This window comes from Conger conger, chromosome 10 (genome assembly GCF_963514075.1).
Source record: "Conger conger chromosome 10, fConCon1.1, whole genome shotgun sequence".
NCBI classification, from domain to species: Eukaryota; Metazoa; Chordata; class Actinopteri; order Anguilliformes; family Congridae; genus Conger; species Conger conger.
The window spans coordinates 44,768,623-44,786,122 of NC_083769.1; the positions used below are offsets into that span (position 1 = coordinate 44,768,623).

General features: G+C 47.8%; 1 protein-coding gene across 2 annotated transcripts in view; it reads right to left on the bottom strand.

Annotated features, from left to right (window-relative positions):
- acot7 (acyl-CoA thioesterase 7) overlaps positions 1 to 17,500 on the bottom strand; it is a 96,716-nt gene that overhangs the window by 66,756 nt on the left and 12,460 nt on the right. For both annotated transcript variants that reach the window (XM_061258063.1, XM_061258064.1), the window contains exons 3-4: positions 17,486 to 17,500; positions 5,123 to 5,214 (exon numbers count right to left, since the gene is read on the bottom strand). The exon at positions 17,486 to 17,500 is cut by the window's right edge and continues 142 nt beyond it. In XM_061258063.1, the coding sequence (XP_061114047.1) occupies positions 5,123 to 5,214; positions 17,486 to 17,500 (107 nt within the window). The remainder of the gene's footprint in view (positions 1 to 5,122; positions 5,215 to 17,485) is intronic.

Consider the following 17,500-nt stretch of genomic DNA (forward strand, 5'->3'; position numbering starts at 1 on the left):
CAAATCACCATGACGACACACGGCGTCAGTGTTTCATCCAACGCATAATCAGCTGAGCCTTAAAACAGAGTCTGTGTGTGTGTGTGTGTGTGTGTGTGTGTGCGTGCGCGATCTTGTTTCAAACAGCTTTCACCTCCGAACACAGAGGCAAATCATCCCCATTTACATCCTCCCAGGCCTGGGCTATGGGGCCCTCCACTGGCCCCTGAGCAGAGACCGTCCCCTGTCTGTGTGCAGCCTACAGGGGCCTCACAGGGCCCTGGTCTCAGTTCACACACTCCACAGCTGTGCTTATTAGAGCTGAGAGGCCCCTGGGTGAGTTATGGAGGCCCCCAGGGGACCGAGTGCCAAGGCAGACCGCTAATGAACGTCCTCGGAGGCCGAAAAAGCCTCCTGAGAGGAAGTAGTAACACCCTGACCGCGTGGAGCGTTTCCCCGCGCCGCGTGCGTCCGTACGGCTGAAGCGCACACGGCAGCAGCTGTGGCTGCTGTTCCAGAGCACCACTGAGGGCTCCTCCACATTGACCTGTGGAGGATGATATTCGCCCCTTTTTAACTCCAGTTTTATAAGTATTCTGATTTACATTCCATAATGTGACATAATCTTATCACACTGCAATCAGGGTTATTTTAAGGGGCAATGCTGTAGAACATGACATTACATTTCTGCACGTGATTAAGTCACTCTGGATCGGCACTCCTGCTCCATATCGTTGATGTAACATAATGTAACATAGCGTAACGTAACGGAACGGAACGGAATGGAAAGTAATGTAACGTAACGTAATGTAATGTAATGTAATGTAATGTAATGTAATGTAGTGTAATGTAATGTAATGTCATGTAACTTAATGTAAGGTAGCATAATGTAATGTAACGTAATGTAGCATAATGTAATGTAACGTAACGTAACGTAACGTAACGTAACGTAACGTAATGCACAGCTTTGCCTGCAGTGAGGGAAAGAGCATCTGCAGAGTCAGACCCAGTGGAGCTGGGCCGAGGCAGTGGCCCGTGTCTCTGGGGCCCTCAGTCAGACTCCCCAGCCACCATCGCTGCCCAGGCTGAAAAGCGCTCCCTCCGTGAATCACCCAGCATGCTCCAGTGGAGGCCACACAGCCACACTCACGCAGGGAGTTATGAGTGTGAGATTATAAAACTAGTGCTGGCTGGCCCTACAGTGGCTGGTACAAGCCTGGGCTCTGTCATCAGCCAATCAGGGCGAGGGGAGTGCGTGGCAGCATGGAGCCTATTGGCTAAGGTACATGACTTGGACCCGGAAGGTTGTCGGCTCAAGTCCCGGTGAAGCAACGATAAGATCAGTGCAGCTGTTTGGCCGTTAAGCCTGCATTGCGCCAGGGGGGACTGCCCCCTGCTTAGTCTAATCAATTGTATGTTGCTTTGGATGAAAGTGTCAGCTAAATAGCTCATTATTTATTTGAACATTTATAAGCTAATTTGATTTAATTTGCAGGGAGGCCATTTTGTGGCGGAGGTTTGGGAGAAGGCCTCCTCCCTTCTCATACCCTGATTCTGCCTGCTGCGCACATGAGCCGCTCCAAAACCTCCTCTTTTCAGTGAAAAATTTATATTTCTTCCCTCCAGGAAGATAATTTATTTATTTAGTTTCATTCTTTTCATGCAATCTATATCTTGCTGGAGACAGAGTAACTTTAAGGTGAGAATTTTTTTTTTTTTTTTCTCTCCCCAAAACTTGAGTTGAAAGACTATGGATTTGCCAGGACAGATGGTCTGTGAAAAAGGCCTTGTCCTCAGGTAGAGGCTGGCTACGCATTCTGATGAGCAGCAGCAGTGTGAAGATCAGTCCGCCTCGTCAAATCTGTCCTCTGTCTGAGTCAGAGCTCGGACGCTTTCCACGTCCGGTCAGGCGATCGTTTGATCTTCCAGTTTTTCCTTTTCACACGCGGGACACCTTCTGCCTTTCTCACCCATTCTAAATAGCATTCAGCCTGTATTAAACAGCTGTAATGAAATGTAACAAATAGCAGCAAGCATTAAAAGTTTTTTTTCTTGCAAAAAATGGGTTGGTGGCGAGGTGGACTACTGAGCTGTGCTGCTCCAGAGCCGAGGAGAGCACCAGGAAACCCTCTCAGGAAAAGAAATGCAGTATGTTTCACAAACAATGACGTAATGAAGGTCATCTCCACGTGTAAAATGGTAAATGGTTGGTATTTATATAGCGCCTTTATCCAAAGCGCTGTGCAATTGATGCTTCTCATTCACCCATTCATACACACACTCACACACCGACGGCGATTGGCTGCCATGCAAGGCGCCGACCAGCTCGTCAGGAGCATTTGGGGGTTAGATGTCTTGCTCAGGGACACTTCGACACAGCCCGGGCGGGGGATCGAACCGGCAAACCCTCCGACTGCCAGACGACTGCTCTTACCGCCTGAGCCATGTCGCCCTCGTGTATGAGTCAAAGAACCAATAACCATGCTCTCACATTCTTCTCCAGCTTATGAAGCATGAAATTCGGTCTTAAAGGTACAATAGGTCATTTCGGACTTCTAATGGTCAAGAGAGGAATAGCAGCAACAAACACCTTCAAACCGCAACACTGTTTATCCCTCCCCCTTATCTGCAAACACGCTGACGTTGAAACGCCATCGGCTGTGGCAATTAGAACCAATTATTGTAATTTTATACAATGTTTTGGTACAGAGTGTCAGGCCGTCAACTTTATATCTTGAAACCCGAATTTAAGGACTATAAACAAAAAGGCAGAGATGTCAGTCAACATGTCAGTGAGCCCTTTTCAATGATAGGAAGGGATTGCAACAGTGGTCTTGCAACTATGTTTTAACACAAAAATCTTACCTAGTGTACCTTTAAGTAGGCATATATTTCAAAGCAATAGCTGCAACATTCAACCCCAACTTCCGAGAAGAAATGCCGTGCAGTTGGCGCAATGTTTTCCTTTGATACCTGTGCGCCTGCTAGCCACAGTACAGCCACCTGCAAGCAAGACCACCGCTGCACACTACACAGATGTTCTCTCCTGTTACCATGGTAACCGATGCCAAGCCGGGATGGTGGGGGCAGAGTAAATTAAGGACATTCAGACATGTCTCCCACCTGTATCGATCTGCTGGTTATTGAGAAAGGCAATCATGTGCAGAGATTCAGAGATTACGCTTGCATTTCCAGCCCGTGCCTGGGCTAATAATAATTGGTCTGGGCTAACAATGAGGCTTTTTCAAAGCTCTGACAAGGATTCATTCACAAGGATTCATAAGGATTCATGAATCACCAAACTGCTTGTGAGGGAAAATATTATCACTTTAATTTATTTCTGAGTCCGTTATTGGCAAATATTGATTCAATCCAAGCAGTCTCCTCAATACAGCTAAGCCCCTTACAGCTTCACTGATATATTTTGTCCTTGGAGGCTTATCTGTTCTGAAAAGAATGAAATTAAATGCAAAAGCAGTAATTGCAACCTTACTATGCGGTATGGCTATTCCCACTGCCTTAGCCTACATTGTGACTGATTTGTGCCAAAATGAAAAAGCAAAGAGCAAATAAAAAGACAATATTAATTTTAATTATCTCATTTTGCACCGCTTTTGATTGCAGTAACTTGCATATTTCTTATGTATATATACTGCATATATTTTTTTTATCTTTCATTGGTCTATATACCTGTCAGTCATTTTTGGCGTAGCTTAGCAACCATAACCACAGTGGGTGGGACCCTATGGCACAGTGTTATGAGAGGGAAGGAAAGCTGTCAGTCACTCCCGTGAGAAGTGTCCGTGAACTACTTATTCAAAGCCAGAGATGTAGTGACATAATTACACAGGAAATCCACGCGCGGCTGTCACGAGCACACTAACGGCTGAGGACCCCATAACGCGTCGTGCCGAGTGGCTGTTGGACAAGAGGAGGAGGATAATGGCGACGGCTTTTACGGCCATTATTAAGAGATCACGCAACGCCCCACTGTGAGGTGATGTGCTCTACATGGATTGCGTGTCAGTTGGCCCACCCTCTTGCCATCGCGCGAAACTGCAGGACGGACAGTCCTCACACCGCTGAGACCGTGGTGCCATTTCTGAGCCCTTGCCTAAGCTTTGACTCCCTTTTTACTAGACTCTAATTCCACATTACTAAAACGAGTATGGTAAGAATGATCCCCAGCTATGAATTAAAAAGTAATTCATAGCTGTGGCAATGCACTAAAAAAGTACCTTTGTGAAGACAACAACTACGTACATAAATGAAACAAAATCAACATGAAAAGAACAGAAAAACAGTAGAATTGGCGTAACATTACATTACATTATTGGCATTTGGCAGACGCTCTTATCCAGAGTGACATACCGTTGATTAGACTAAGCAGGAGACAATCCCCCCTGGAGCAATGCAGGGTTAAGGGCCTTGCTCAAGGGCCCAACGGCTGTGCGGATCTTATTGTGGCTACACCGGGATTCAAACCACCGACCTTGGGGGGTCCCAGTCATGTGCCTTAACCACTACGCTACAGGTCACCACACAGCCAAGTCATTATTACTCCCTGTCGCGGCTATTTCCTTTGTCTTTTCGTTGTAATACGAGCAGATTTGAAAAGCTACGGAAATGTTTTAAAAGCAGCGCCTCGCAGAGCGGTGTTCATTTGCAGTCACTATCCCGGCACACATCACCCTCCCCGCTAGGCCTTCACACGGCTGAAATGGAAAGAGCTGTAGGTGAGATGAGGGCGGCACGTGGGGGGCGGGCGGATGGTGCAGTGGTTAGCACTGCCGCCTCACAGCAAGGAGGTCCTGGGTTCAAATCCCCGTCGGCCAGGGCCTCTCTGTGTGGAGTCTGCATGTTCTCCCCGTGTTTGCGTGGGTTTCCTCCGGGTAGTCCGGTTTCCTCCCACAGTCCAAACACATGCATGTTAGGCTGATTGGAGAGTCTAAATTGCCAGTTGGGTATGAGTGTATGAGTGTGTGAGTGAATGGTGTGTGTGCCCTGCGATGGACTGGTGACCTGTCCAGAGTGTATTCCCGCCTTTCCCCCAATGTATGCTGGGATAGGCTCCAGCCCCCCTGCGACCCTGATCAGGATAAGCGGGTTAAGATGATGGATGGATGTGAAATGGCTGACCTACCTCGATTGGAGGGACATCGGTGATTTTGTCGATGTTTTTGAGGGAGAATGGAACATACCACAGGGTTGCCCTGTTGGTCACCTTCTTGGCACCTATGAAATAGAACCAGAATCAGCAGAATCAGCAGCAGCACAATTGAGAGCTGACAAACCGAACAGCATTCTGATAAGACTAGAAAATCTACATCCTCACATCAAACTTCAGACAGACATAAGATAAAATCTTACTTTTTTTTAAGGCAATGTATAATATATAAAGTTTTATTTCAAAACAGGACTACAATTTCAAAATTCATAAAATTCATCAAATGGTTTGAGTAAGAGAAATGAAAATATATTGCATATATTCGTTTTTTTTGTTTTTTTTACTTGAATGAATTGCACATCTCTGTGACGTGTTTACTAACAATGTAAGTGTTCTAGGCCGGCATTTTCCTTTAACATAAAACCGTCGTTCACAGCTTCATTGCATAACACACTCACAAACACTTCTGTGCCTTCTGTCAGTGTATTGTCTCTGTGCTTTTAGCATCCATGTGTGAATGAAAAGCGATGTTTTCACATAGCGTAGTTAACCACCAGGCAGTGATCAAACACTCCATATCTGGCCTTTCCAGTGCTCCTGTTTGGATGTGCTATACCAGAGGCGTCTTCACCCACTGATCACAATAATGCTCCTTTAATTACATTTGCACATTCGTTCTGAAGTAAATGGTAAATGGTTGGCATTTATATAGCGCCTTTATCCAAAGCGCTGTACAATTGATGCTTCTCATTCATACACACACTCACACACCAATGGCGATTGGCTGCCATGCAAGGTACCAACCAGCTCGTCAGGAGCATTTGGGGGTTAGGTGTCTTGCTCAAGAACACTTCGACACACCCAGGGTGGGATTCGAACCGGCAACCCTCCAACTGCCAGACGACTGCTCTTACCACCTGAGCCATTGTCGCCCCTAAGTAAGCAAGGTAAGGCCATCGTAGACACGATACAGCTGTGATGGCTTGTGGTAAGAGGTGGGAACAGTGTAGGGTTGTCATTGAGATGGCCCTTCCCCTTTTTGTACTGCAACCGGGTATGAATAACGCCCCCCCCCCCCCGCCCTTTCACAGAGATCGACGGTCACACAGGACACCACAGCTCTCTTAGGAGATTAAACCGAGGCCATCATTCCTCCACTATGGGCGACAGGCTGTTCAGAGGTGCAGGTTAATGAACTGATTACCGATCTACCCTGTGTGGGGGCAGAGTGTCTGGATCTGATCTGAGCAAAGAAGGGCAGCGGGTCATTATGTGCTGAACACTGAAGGTGAGGTCGAGGTGCCCGGTCCAGCGGCTCCTCAGAGCCTGCTCTGTGGACTGGTCCCTGGACCCACGATGCCCGTTCTGAACCCAGCGGCTCTAACAGCAGCACTTACCAAACGGCTGTGACAGCGAGCCGGCGTTGCGCGCGAGTGAAATAAATAAAGAAATGAATAATTACTGTGTGTTTTTTTTGTTTTGTTTTTTTTCCTCCCGGAATGGATGCATTTCAAACAATGCAAATAACAAGGTACAAAACGCGCAGGAGCAGCTGTGAACGGGAGTGACTGTGACAGACTGCTTTTGGGAATAGCATTTGCATTTTACACCCAGCCAAAACCGCCCTGACAGGCCAGTTGCCATGCCAACCGCGCGGGGAATCTGCCATGCGCCTCGCAGACACAGCGAGAGCAGGGTTCGCTAATTGGTTCCCACAGCATATTATCCCAAAAACTTCGGCGTGCGGAGGTGAGTATTTACATGTCTCAGAGATTGACGGGCTAAAAATAGGCCCTAGCAGATGTTTGGACGTTGTCGGGGACAGAAATAAAAAGAGCCATTGTATAAAATTGATATGTTTCAAGAGCTTCCCCTTGCTGGTAAACCGGTTTACACTGGCAAGCAATGTCAAGCACATTGTAAGTCATGAATTTCTACGAGGTGCTAGCTAAACACTAACAATGCTCAGTACCTTGGCAGTACGATGAAAAAGAACAAGACATTTCTGTGTCTTTTCTACCTTCACTCAGCGCTGAATTAATCAAGGACAAACAAGCGCAGAATTCAATGAGCTTTATATGACATTTATAATATCACAGTTTCCAAGATTTTCACAGAAATGTAAATCTAGGCATCTCCTCTAAATCTCCTCTAAAATGTATATTTGGCTGCCAAATAATTAGATATGTGTTGCTTCTTTCACTCTGTGCTAAATCTGGAAGTGTGTATGGAAATATCTTAAATAATTAAAATTATCATGAACAAACAAATACACACTTCCAGATTTAACACAGGCTGAAAGAAAACACAACACGTATCTTTTTATTTAGCAGCCAAATTAATTAATTACAGAGGAGATTTAGAGGAGAGGCCTGGATCTATAGGCCTAGACCTCGAAAGTATCAACAGATACTGTTGCACTTTTGCGTTAAAGGGAAATGTTTACGTCTTTTTGGTCAAAGCAAGGCCGCTGCCCCATTTGTCCTGTTTATACCTTTACATGACGCCTGTGAGAGTTTCCACAGTCCACACTTCATTTTTGAAGATGAAGCCAGATACACCACAATCGGGCCTGACTAGATCCTGCCTAGCCATTCCTGTGGCCTGTCAGTCCAAATATTTCTCATAATTACTTAAAAGTGTATCGGCAACAATCTGTGCCATCTCTGTAATTTAATGCACATCGAGCACTGTAGTAAAATATAGACTGGCACAAAATGTAGTGCTTGAGTGGTAAAGTGGTGAGCTAGCTAGCTAATTATCATAAGGAGTTACTGCAACTTCTCCGACATTTAGTGGATTGCAGAATCTGCGTTTGCCAAGAAGGCTGTTTCGTGGTCTAGAGACGTTTCCAGGGTCCTGTGTCAATGGGGGAAGGATGCCGTCCAATGGAATTATAATTCAGCGGACTAACGGCAACCCTACGGCCCAGTCTGATGCAATGCTGGCCGTTTCAGTGAAAGGAATTTCATTCTAGTCTGCGAGGTGTTTGCTTGGCAAAACCTGTGAGCAGGCCAGAATATTTCTCTGATGTTACCCGGTATTACATACAGTATACAGCAAGCTTGATGGTGTCTTTTGGTGTTGCTTAAGGAGATGAACTCAAGTAAGCCAGCTTCCAAAGGTTACTTGTGCATGCTTAGCTGCTAGCTAGTGTGATACAGTAGCAGTCCACGACCTGTACCAATTCACATTCCAACAGGAATATATTGTCTGATGTTAGTGAGTTAGATATTTTCCTTCATTCAAATTTAGGGTGATTTTTTGTCTTAAAGCTGCATATACTATAACTAACATCAAATAGCATTCAGTAAGCACCAGTGTGAAAACACAGCCCCACAATTGTGCATTATTTGCTAGCTAAATCTTATTCTTATAACTTCATTTGCAAAAAGCAAGGTTTTAAGAAACAGCGAATCACCTACTCACCTATTCAATCCATACTCTGCAGTACAGTTATATTCCTTTATGTTCATGAAAATAATTCATAAAATGGGAACTTGCAGCAGCACAACTGAAGTATATCATGAACTATAAGCAATATTGGTAACAGGAAGTCAACATAAATGTGATTTTAGGTGTAAGTTAAGCCCCACGCATGGAGATTAAATTCCTCACTGTTTTTTTTGCTCCAGATGGGCCCAGAGTAGTACTGAATTTGAAGCCAGCAGGAGACAGCTCCCAGGTCACTGTTTTTTTTTCGAGAGAAAAGACAGAAACACAGACAGACACTCAGCCCTATTGGTTCCTTTGTGCTGCAGGCACAGTGATGGAAGCCTGAAGTTGGATTCGTTTAAAAAATCCCTTGATTATTACTTCAAAAGAGGGGTAGCCAATTACGTATTGCTGCATCTATACTTATCTTGGTCCAACTGTCCAAATTAGCTAGTAGAGACCAAAACGCTATAAATACCCTGCTTTATTCCAGCAGAACAAAGGATTTTGTGCTCTCTCTGACACACACTCACACACACACACACACACACACACACACACACAAACACAGTGTCTCTGTTCTACAGCTTCCTTCTCAGAAAAGAAAAATAGCTTAAATGTTTTGGGGGGTTACTAACACCACACAAACTAGTATACGTTCCCGTATGCGGAAAGGATCTGCAGGTGGAATTTGTCTAATGTTACATTTCTTATGAACTTGGCAGCTCATAGTTCCAGCATCAGAGCTCGGAGCTTTCCAGTGGTTACTTCTTGGCAAACATTGGTAACATGGCAGCTGGAAAGAAGCAATTTCTGGCCCCGACAGCAGCAAAGGTTTCAGAGTTACATTGCAACATACACTTGTTTGTTGGGAACAGCAACACAGCTATAACAAATCCACTCGGGAGTTAACTGCCGTCGTGAACTAACTGTCGTGTATTCCCACAAATTCAGCCAATTTGATCGGCATCGGTTTCCTTCCGACTCGGAAAACCCGGAGCAGTTAACGGGCGGCTCCGGCGCCCGTCCTCCCGAGTCAGAGGGCTGCTCTCCGAAGCTCACTGGAATGCAGCGGCATTAGCGGGCCGGTGTCAGGGCTGTTAATAAGCGCGCGGCGCTCTGCGGCAGTGAGGAGGTGTCTGAGTCGGAGTGGCGGTCGGAGAGGGGGGGTCGGTGTGCTGAAGTGTAGCAGGGAGCCGCCGTGTTTACACACCGCGCAGCTGGACAGGGCCCCGCGCGGGCCTGTTTATCTCCTCCCGTCTCAGGGCTGAGTGCTCTTCCCATCACGCGGTCTGAGCAGCGTGCAGGCGGCCCTGATTAAAGGCCCCGAACCGATGCAGTGCATGCTGGGAGACACAGTCCACTGCACCCCCCCCCCCCTAGGGCCAATCATCACGGGCCGCGCACACAGGGCCCGCGCACACAGGGCCCGCGCACACAGGGCCCGCGCACACAGGGCCCGCGCACACAGGGCCCGCGCACACAGGGCCCGCGCACACAGGGCCCGCGCACACAGGGCCCCGCAGCCCCCAGGGAGCGTGACTGAGACGCCGGTGACGAGATGCAGTCTGACTGGCAGTGCGTAACCTGGGAGACGAGTCACGTGACTGCCTGCAGCTCCGCCCCCCCCCTTCCCCCCCACAACTCTCAGACCCCCCGCCCCCCCCCCCCTCGGTTCTTTTGGGGAGGGTGGGGGGAGTTGGGGGCATGCAATGGCCTGGAGAGTTGACATGGGAAACTGGCTTCTGGAATCGCTTTTTTTTGCTTAGATATTTTGTTTTTGGATAAATTGAGTGATGACTAAGAGCAATGATACTTGTGGCAGAACTTTTGAACAAACTGAAATGAACCCAGGGTCTTAGAATTGCGATGTCCTTAATTTATGAAAGTTTAAATCGCAGTAGCTGAAGCAAGACGTCCTCTGTCGTCCTTTCTGTGTGGTTGCTGAAGTTAAGCAATATCGCCGAAGAACGGGGAAAAAAACAGCCACTGTTATGTAACAAATTCAGCTGTCACCGGTAACACTTTGAGGGAGGCCAATAGACTGCTTTATTTATGGATCTCTGCATGGAGGAGCAGGGGAGGAGAGCAACTCTAATGACAGGAGGGTGTGTGTGTGTGTGTGAGTGGCTGTGTGAGTATGTGTGTGTGTGTGTGTGTGTGAGTGAGTGTCTGTGTGAGTGTGTGCATATGCACCTGTATGTGTGTATGTGACTGTGCATGTATGTCTGCATGTTTGTGTGCACGTGTGTGTGTGTCTGTGTCTGTGTGTGAGAGTGAAGGTGGGTGAAAGGGACAGTGTGTGTGTGTGTGTGTGTGAGTGTGTGTGTGTGTGTGTGAGTGTGTGAATGTGTGCGTGTGTGTGTGTGTGTGTGTGTGTGAATGTGTGCGTGTGTGTGTGTGTGTGAGTGTGTGAATGTGTGCGTGTGTGTGTGTGTGTGTGTGTGTGTGTGAGAGTGTGTGAGTGTGTGAGTGTGTGAATGTGTGCGTGTGTGTGTGTGTGTGTGTGTGTGTGAGAGAGTGTGTGTGTGTGAGTGTGTGAGTGTGTGAATGTGTGCGTGTGTGTGTGAGAGAGTGTGTGAGTGTGTATGTGTGTGTGTGTGAGTGTGTGAATGTGTGTGTGTGTGTGTGTGAGAGTGTGTGAGTGTGTGAATGTGTGCGTGTGTGTGTGTGAGAGAGAGTGACAGAAGGGGCAGAGGCTCAGGAGCTCACAGGACGTCCATTCAGGTGCTGCCTGTGACTGCAGCCCTGCTGCCTGTGACTGCTGACGCTAACACAGTGTGACAGCAGCAAATAATGTCTGCTTCCATTATCTTCTCTCCCTCTGGGCTCCGCGGGACCCTTTAAAGGGGAACCGCTAACACAGTGCTACAGCTACACAGTGCAGAAACACAGCCCAGTGCAGACACACAGCTACACAGTGCATACACAGCTACACAGCCCAGTGCAGACACACAGCTACACAGCCCAGTGCAGACACACAGCTACACAGCACAGTGACACAGCTACCCAGTACAGTGCAGAGACACAGCTACACAGCACAGTGCAGAGACACAGCTACACAGCCCAGTGCAGACACACAACTACACAGCTACACAGCGCATACACAGCTACACAGCCCAGTGCAGACACACAGCTACACAGCACAGTGACACAGCTACCCAGTACAGTGCAGAGACACAGCTACACAGCACAGTGCAGAGACACAGCTACACAGCCCAGTGCAGACACACAACTACACAGCTACACAGCGCATACACAGCTACACAGCACAGTGCAGACACACAGCTACACAGTGCATACACAGCTACACAGCACAGTGACACAGCTATCCAGTACAGTGCAGACACACAACTACACAGCTACACAGTGCAGAGACACAGCTACACAGTGCATACACAGCTACACAGCACAGTGCAGACACACAACTACACAGTGCAGAGACACAGCTACACAGCTACACAGCGCAGTGCAGAGACACAGCTACACAGCGAAGTGCAGAGACACAGCTACCTAGTGCAGTGCAGAAACACAGCTATACAGTGCAGTGCAGAGACACAGCTACCCAGTGCAGTGCAGACACACAGCTACACAGTGCAGTGCAGAGACACAGCGACATTATGTGTACTGTGCACAGAGATGCACACAGGTTTGTACACACAGCCATAAATATACTGTAAACTCAACCATTTATAAGCTGGTTACATTCTCTACACGAGGAACAAAAACACGAACGCAGACCCGCAGGAACATATGCAAGCTCTTTGCTTTAAGTGCCATATGTGTGTTTACTGGCTTCTTTTAGCCCTATCTGCAGCTATACACTGCCAATCCACAAGGTGGCAGCCTGGGCTAATCTGGCTCAAGTGATCAACCTTGGAGCGGAAATGATTACCCAGCCCCGCCCACAGTCCTACTGTCCATCACTCAGCCAATCAGAAGGATGGGTCATTCTCCAGTTCCACAACTTTTAAATCCTCTACCGATACATGTTCCAGGGACGTGTCCAAAACAGCTTACTTGCCTACTACTGAGTACACATAATTTATGCCTGCAATTTATGCATGTATACTCAATCATAGGCAAGTAAACCATGGCCTAGCCCAGCACAGTGAGGGGTAAACAAATAAACTATTGTTTCCATGAAGACTCAAGTTAACTGTAAAGTTAAATCACTAATTGTTCGAAAACTCTGGGCTTAAGACTCGGACATGCTCAGTTTTCGAAACGACAGCCTCCGAGAGCCGACGGTCTAAAACTGGACAGTTCAAACCGGTAAAACTTTCTTCTAAATACATTCTAAAGCCGCCTCGTCACGTCTAGTCTCTGCTGTTCGGTGGAGACTGGGCTTTAGACCTGTGCCACACGCTTCTCCACTCAAGCTGCATTCTTTTCCTGAGATAAGCTGGGGTTAATGCCTTAGGGCGATCGAAGTGAGTCTGCAATCCAATCTAATCAAAGTAAACCTTCTCAGATTAATCCGCTGCTGTACGTCAGTTTTTCCACGTTTTTTTTTTTGCAAAGTAAGATCGAGGCAGGAACTCCAGTCCAGAAGGTTCTGGCCAGCCAAAAAACAACAACAACAACAATAACAACAATAACAATTTCACACAACAGCTGACACTCTACTGTGTGCTGCATCTGACTGGTTAGGCAGTAATAAACAGGCTGATTGTTTATATTGTCCTCTCATTGCAGCACTGATTGGAAATGAACGTTCAATTAGGCGACAGTGCGCTAACGTAGATAGAATGGTGATTGCGTAACGGTGAGCGCTGGTCCAATCTCGCTGCATTGTAAGGGCTGCTCTGTAAGGCTGCTCATATTAGGTGAAACAGAGATGCCATCTGTCTATTAGACATGGCATAAAATCTGAGTCGGGCTTCAAACGTCCAACGAATCAACAATCGCTCTGTGGTACAGTGCGCAGCAGCAATCTGGTGGCAATGGTAGTATGTATGACCTGGGGAAAAAACTCCATAATCACAATTCAATGCATCCTGATATCAATTTCCAGCAAATACCGGATATATTAATACCCATAATGTTATGGAATTCTCCAACCCATGCCATGTTTAAACATGTTTAAGGTTCTGTTGTTAGCATTTCTTCTGGATAAAATATGAGTTCAATATGACCTATTTATTAGTGCATAAAAAAATTCTCATGCCCCAAATATTAGAGACAAATTTCCAAAACATCAACATTTCTTGGTTACTAAAATCCCCGAAATACTGAATAAATCAGGAGTTCAAGCGTAATGACATTCCTCTTTGTATTGATGTAATCTTCTGCCATATTTAACGTGTGAAATATTTATTGAGACGGTGAGATTGTGACGTTGGAGAGCAGTGACGACTGCCCCACTCCAGCTCAGGAACCGCAGATTTAAGTCCACCTCCTGTGTTTTCAGTCCTTATGCGTGCAAGTTCGGCCCGATTCACTCTTCTTCGACTAAATTGCATATTCGCTAAAAGTGGCCGCATGCATCTGAATGAATCTTCCGAAAAGATACATTTCATGCACCGCCACTTGGCAGCGTTATTCACGAAGAGAAAAACAAGGTTTCAGCCGCCGCAACAATTGTGAACGGTGACATTTGAATGTGACACTTGCCGTATGTACTCCACGCCCCCCCCTCCCCCCCCTCCCCCCGTCTCCACACATGGGCATTAACATTCCTCTGTACCCACCCGCCCGCCCCCGACCCTGACCCCTAACAGCCTGTGACATCACGGGCTTCCCAGCCTGAAAGGTCGGCCCCTCCCAGCCGCGGCAGGCCCCAGAGGGGGCGTCCCGCTCGGTGCCTGCTGGGCCCGCGAGCTGTGCTGTCATCTCCCCGCGCTGCCCCCGCGCGCGCCGGCCCCGTTTCTGCCACATGAAAAAGCAGTTGCTGTGGCAACAGTCGCCAGCGGATACTTCCTTTTGTTTCAGCGTGGCTTGTCCTCCTCTACGTTTCTGACTTCCCTCCCCCCCGACCCCCTCCTCGCGCCGAATCGATTGCTTCGAGCCGCCCGCGGACCCCGGGCACGACGAGCGATCGCCAGGTGAGGATAGGGGGGAGGAGGGGCGCATCAGAGGGGGGGGGGGGGCGGAGAGATAGAGGTGGATCCCCTGTGCTATTTTTAAAACCGCTATCAGAAAATGCTGGTGAATGAAGCTGTTGACTAAAGTCCTGAATGCGGTGCCATGTGCCACAGTCTGGGCCAGCCAATATCCAGCTGTACCCAGCATCCTCCTGGGCCGACGCTCACCTGGGCCGTCCGTAGCATTACCTAGGGGCGGAGGAGCTCAGTCATTCAAGACGCTCACTCTGTATTCGGTCAAACGCCAGGGAGTAAGGGCTGCATATGGGAAGGTAGTCCCGGCCTCCGTGTGAAATGGCGACCCCTGTGGTCATTCGGGGGAACTGCAGACTGCCTGCACCAGCTGAGTGAGGAGCACAGGCCCCAGGCTCAAAGAGCTCCGCTGGGTTCCAGAACTGGGCCAAACACGGTGTAGTGTGCCCTCTCTCCAGCTGATGTGGAACAGTTGTGGTGGGACGTTTTCCGTTTTCCGTTTTTGAAGGAACAATGTTGGTAAATCCCAGCTGGTGCTTGTAGACACAAGGAATCTGAGGTACTGACCTGGTTGTAAAAAAAAAGAAGTACTGCTTATAGCACCTTACCCGCTTGCACCGTTAAGTGCACTGGAAATGTGTTTTCAGCGGCTCGGCACAGGAGTTTTCGAACTGGGCCCGGGGGTCTGACCCGTCAGCCTCAAATTTCGGGAGCCCAACCAGGCTGTCGCCAAATCTTCCCGTGTCAACTATTCCCGCTATGCCATTATCAATCTCTGGGTCCATTCATCACAGATGTCACAGAGAGCCCCACACCGCCAAATTACCTGTGCCCAAATTTCCACGCCACCGGAAACATGCGTTCCTGGCAGTCATGGCGATCAAGTGTTTATCTCTGCTGTCGGTGTGGTTAGCTGGTAATCAGCGAGGTGAGCCTATCAGCCAGGATGCACATTCCTCTGCATTTCCTCCCGTAGTGCTGAAGATAAGCACGTCACAGCAGTCTTACTGCACACTACTGCTGAACCAGGCCTGATACTGTGCTAGATACTTATATTTAGCTTTTAGGCAGACTGTGTTGGCACACTGTAGTCATGGCGACACGGTGAACATTCTTCAGGTGCAGTTTGTCACAGAGAGGACGGCAGTTATCCCGGTCGTCGGGGTGTCACAGTCACTGCTGGCCCAGTTTAAGAGCGGAAGCCATTTTGTTGGTGTCTTAAGGAGCAGACAGACATTTGCTCTGGTTGTGTTGTGCAATGAGGGCAGGGCATGAACCCACAGCGGTTGGGGAGGTCATGGTAGTGACGTTGGTCCTGGGTAGGCCTTCGTCTTTTAGTTAAAGCGACTGACACCTTTGTACACAAATTTTTAGCCTGTAGCCTCGTGGCTAAGGTATATAACTGGGACCCGAAAGGTTGCTGGTTCAAGCCCCGATGTAGCCACAATAAGATCCGCACAGATGTTGGGCCCTTGAGCATGGCCCTAAACCCAACATTACTCCAGAGGGGATTGTCCACTGCTTAGTCTAAACAACTGTAGGTCAATTTGGATAAAAGTGTCAGCTAAATACCTAATTAATTCATTAGAAAATAGCATCTGTTGTGATTAACCATGATCTCACTAAATACATAAAAGCTACATGGTTTACCGAGTCAGCGTTTCGAGGATCTGCAGTTACTGTTTCTCTAGCTTGTCCTTTTCATGTCGCAACAATTTTTTTCATTTTCCCCCCACGATTTCTTTCATTTTTCAGTCCAGCGCGTTTCCCCCTCATCAGCGCGTCAGGCCCCGCTGTTTTCACAGTGAGGAACAGACTCACACACACAGCTCCACAGGTCATCGTGCAGGTGTCTGACCGACCAGCAGGGGGCGCTGGCGTGAAACAGACTGAAAGCGTCCCGGCTGTGCTCGTCAGAGCCGGCTGCGTGTCGCCCTGTCGGGGTGTCTGGCCACAGTCAGCCCTTGTACGGACCGAGTCTGATGCCAGACATTAAAGTCCCAAACGCACGTCTCTCATGTTGTTGAGCTTTTCACGTCATCGGGTATGCATATTTTAGGGTCGACCTGCAATTTTTTTACCAAGCTGTTTGCAAAACGCTTTCCCACGTGACATGGTGTATGTTTTTTTCATAACTATCACACAGAGAGCTTACCACAGGAAGCGGAGGGGGAGGGGGAATTGGGCTCTGGGGGCAGGGGAAAGGATGCTAATGCTTTGTAGGCGTTTTAAATACTAAAACCAGGAAGAGAAGGCTGATACATGTGGGCCTTTAAGGTTATCCATTCACTAGATTATTGCCATGTAGAAACACGCGTATCCCAGCCTAAGACAATGTTACCATAATAAGGGGGGACTTGTGAAAGCTAATGGACTGGTGGATTGCTTGTTTTATTTTCATCTGAAAAAGTGCACCATCTTGTGGCTTGGATGGAGAGTGCACTGAATAACATCATGTCTCCTCTGGTCATTATATGTATTTTTTCTGATCTTTCCCTTATCAGTCCAAGGTCTGTACTGTAAATATTGTTTACCAGTAATGCAACCGGGATGTAATTTAGTGAAATCTAACCACAAAGAGCAGGGCTCAATCAGGGCAGCCTGTAGCCTCATGGCTAATGTACATGAATGGGACCCGGAAGGTTTGTGGTTCAATCTCTGGTGTAGCCAGGATAAGATTCACACAGCTGTTGGGCCATTGAGCAAGACCCTTTGCGCCAGGGGGATTGTGCCCTGCCCAGACTAATCAACCGCAATTCGCTTAAAGTCGGATAAAACCAAATCGGCTAAATAGCAAATTACTATGATTATAATTGAATTGTGTTACGGCTCAGTCTCCACTCACCTGTCAGGATGTTCT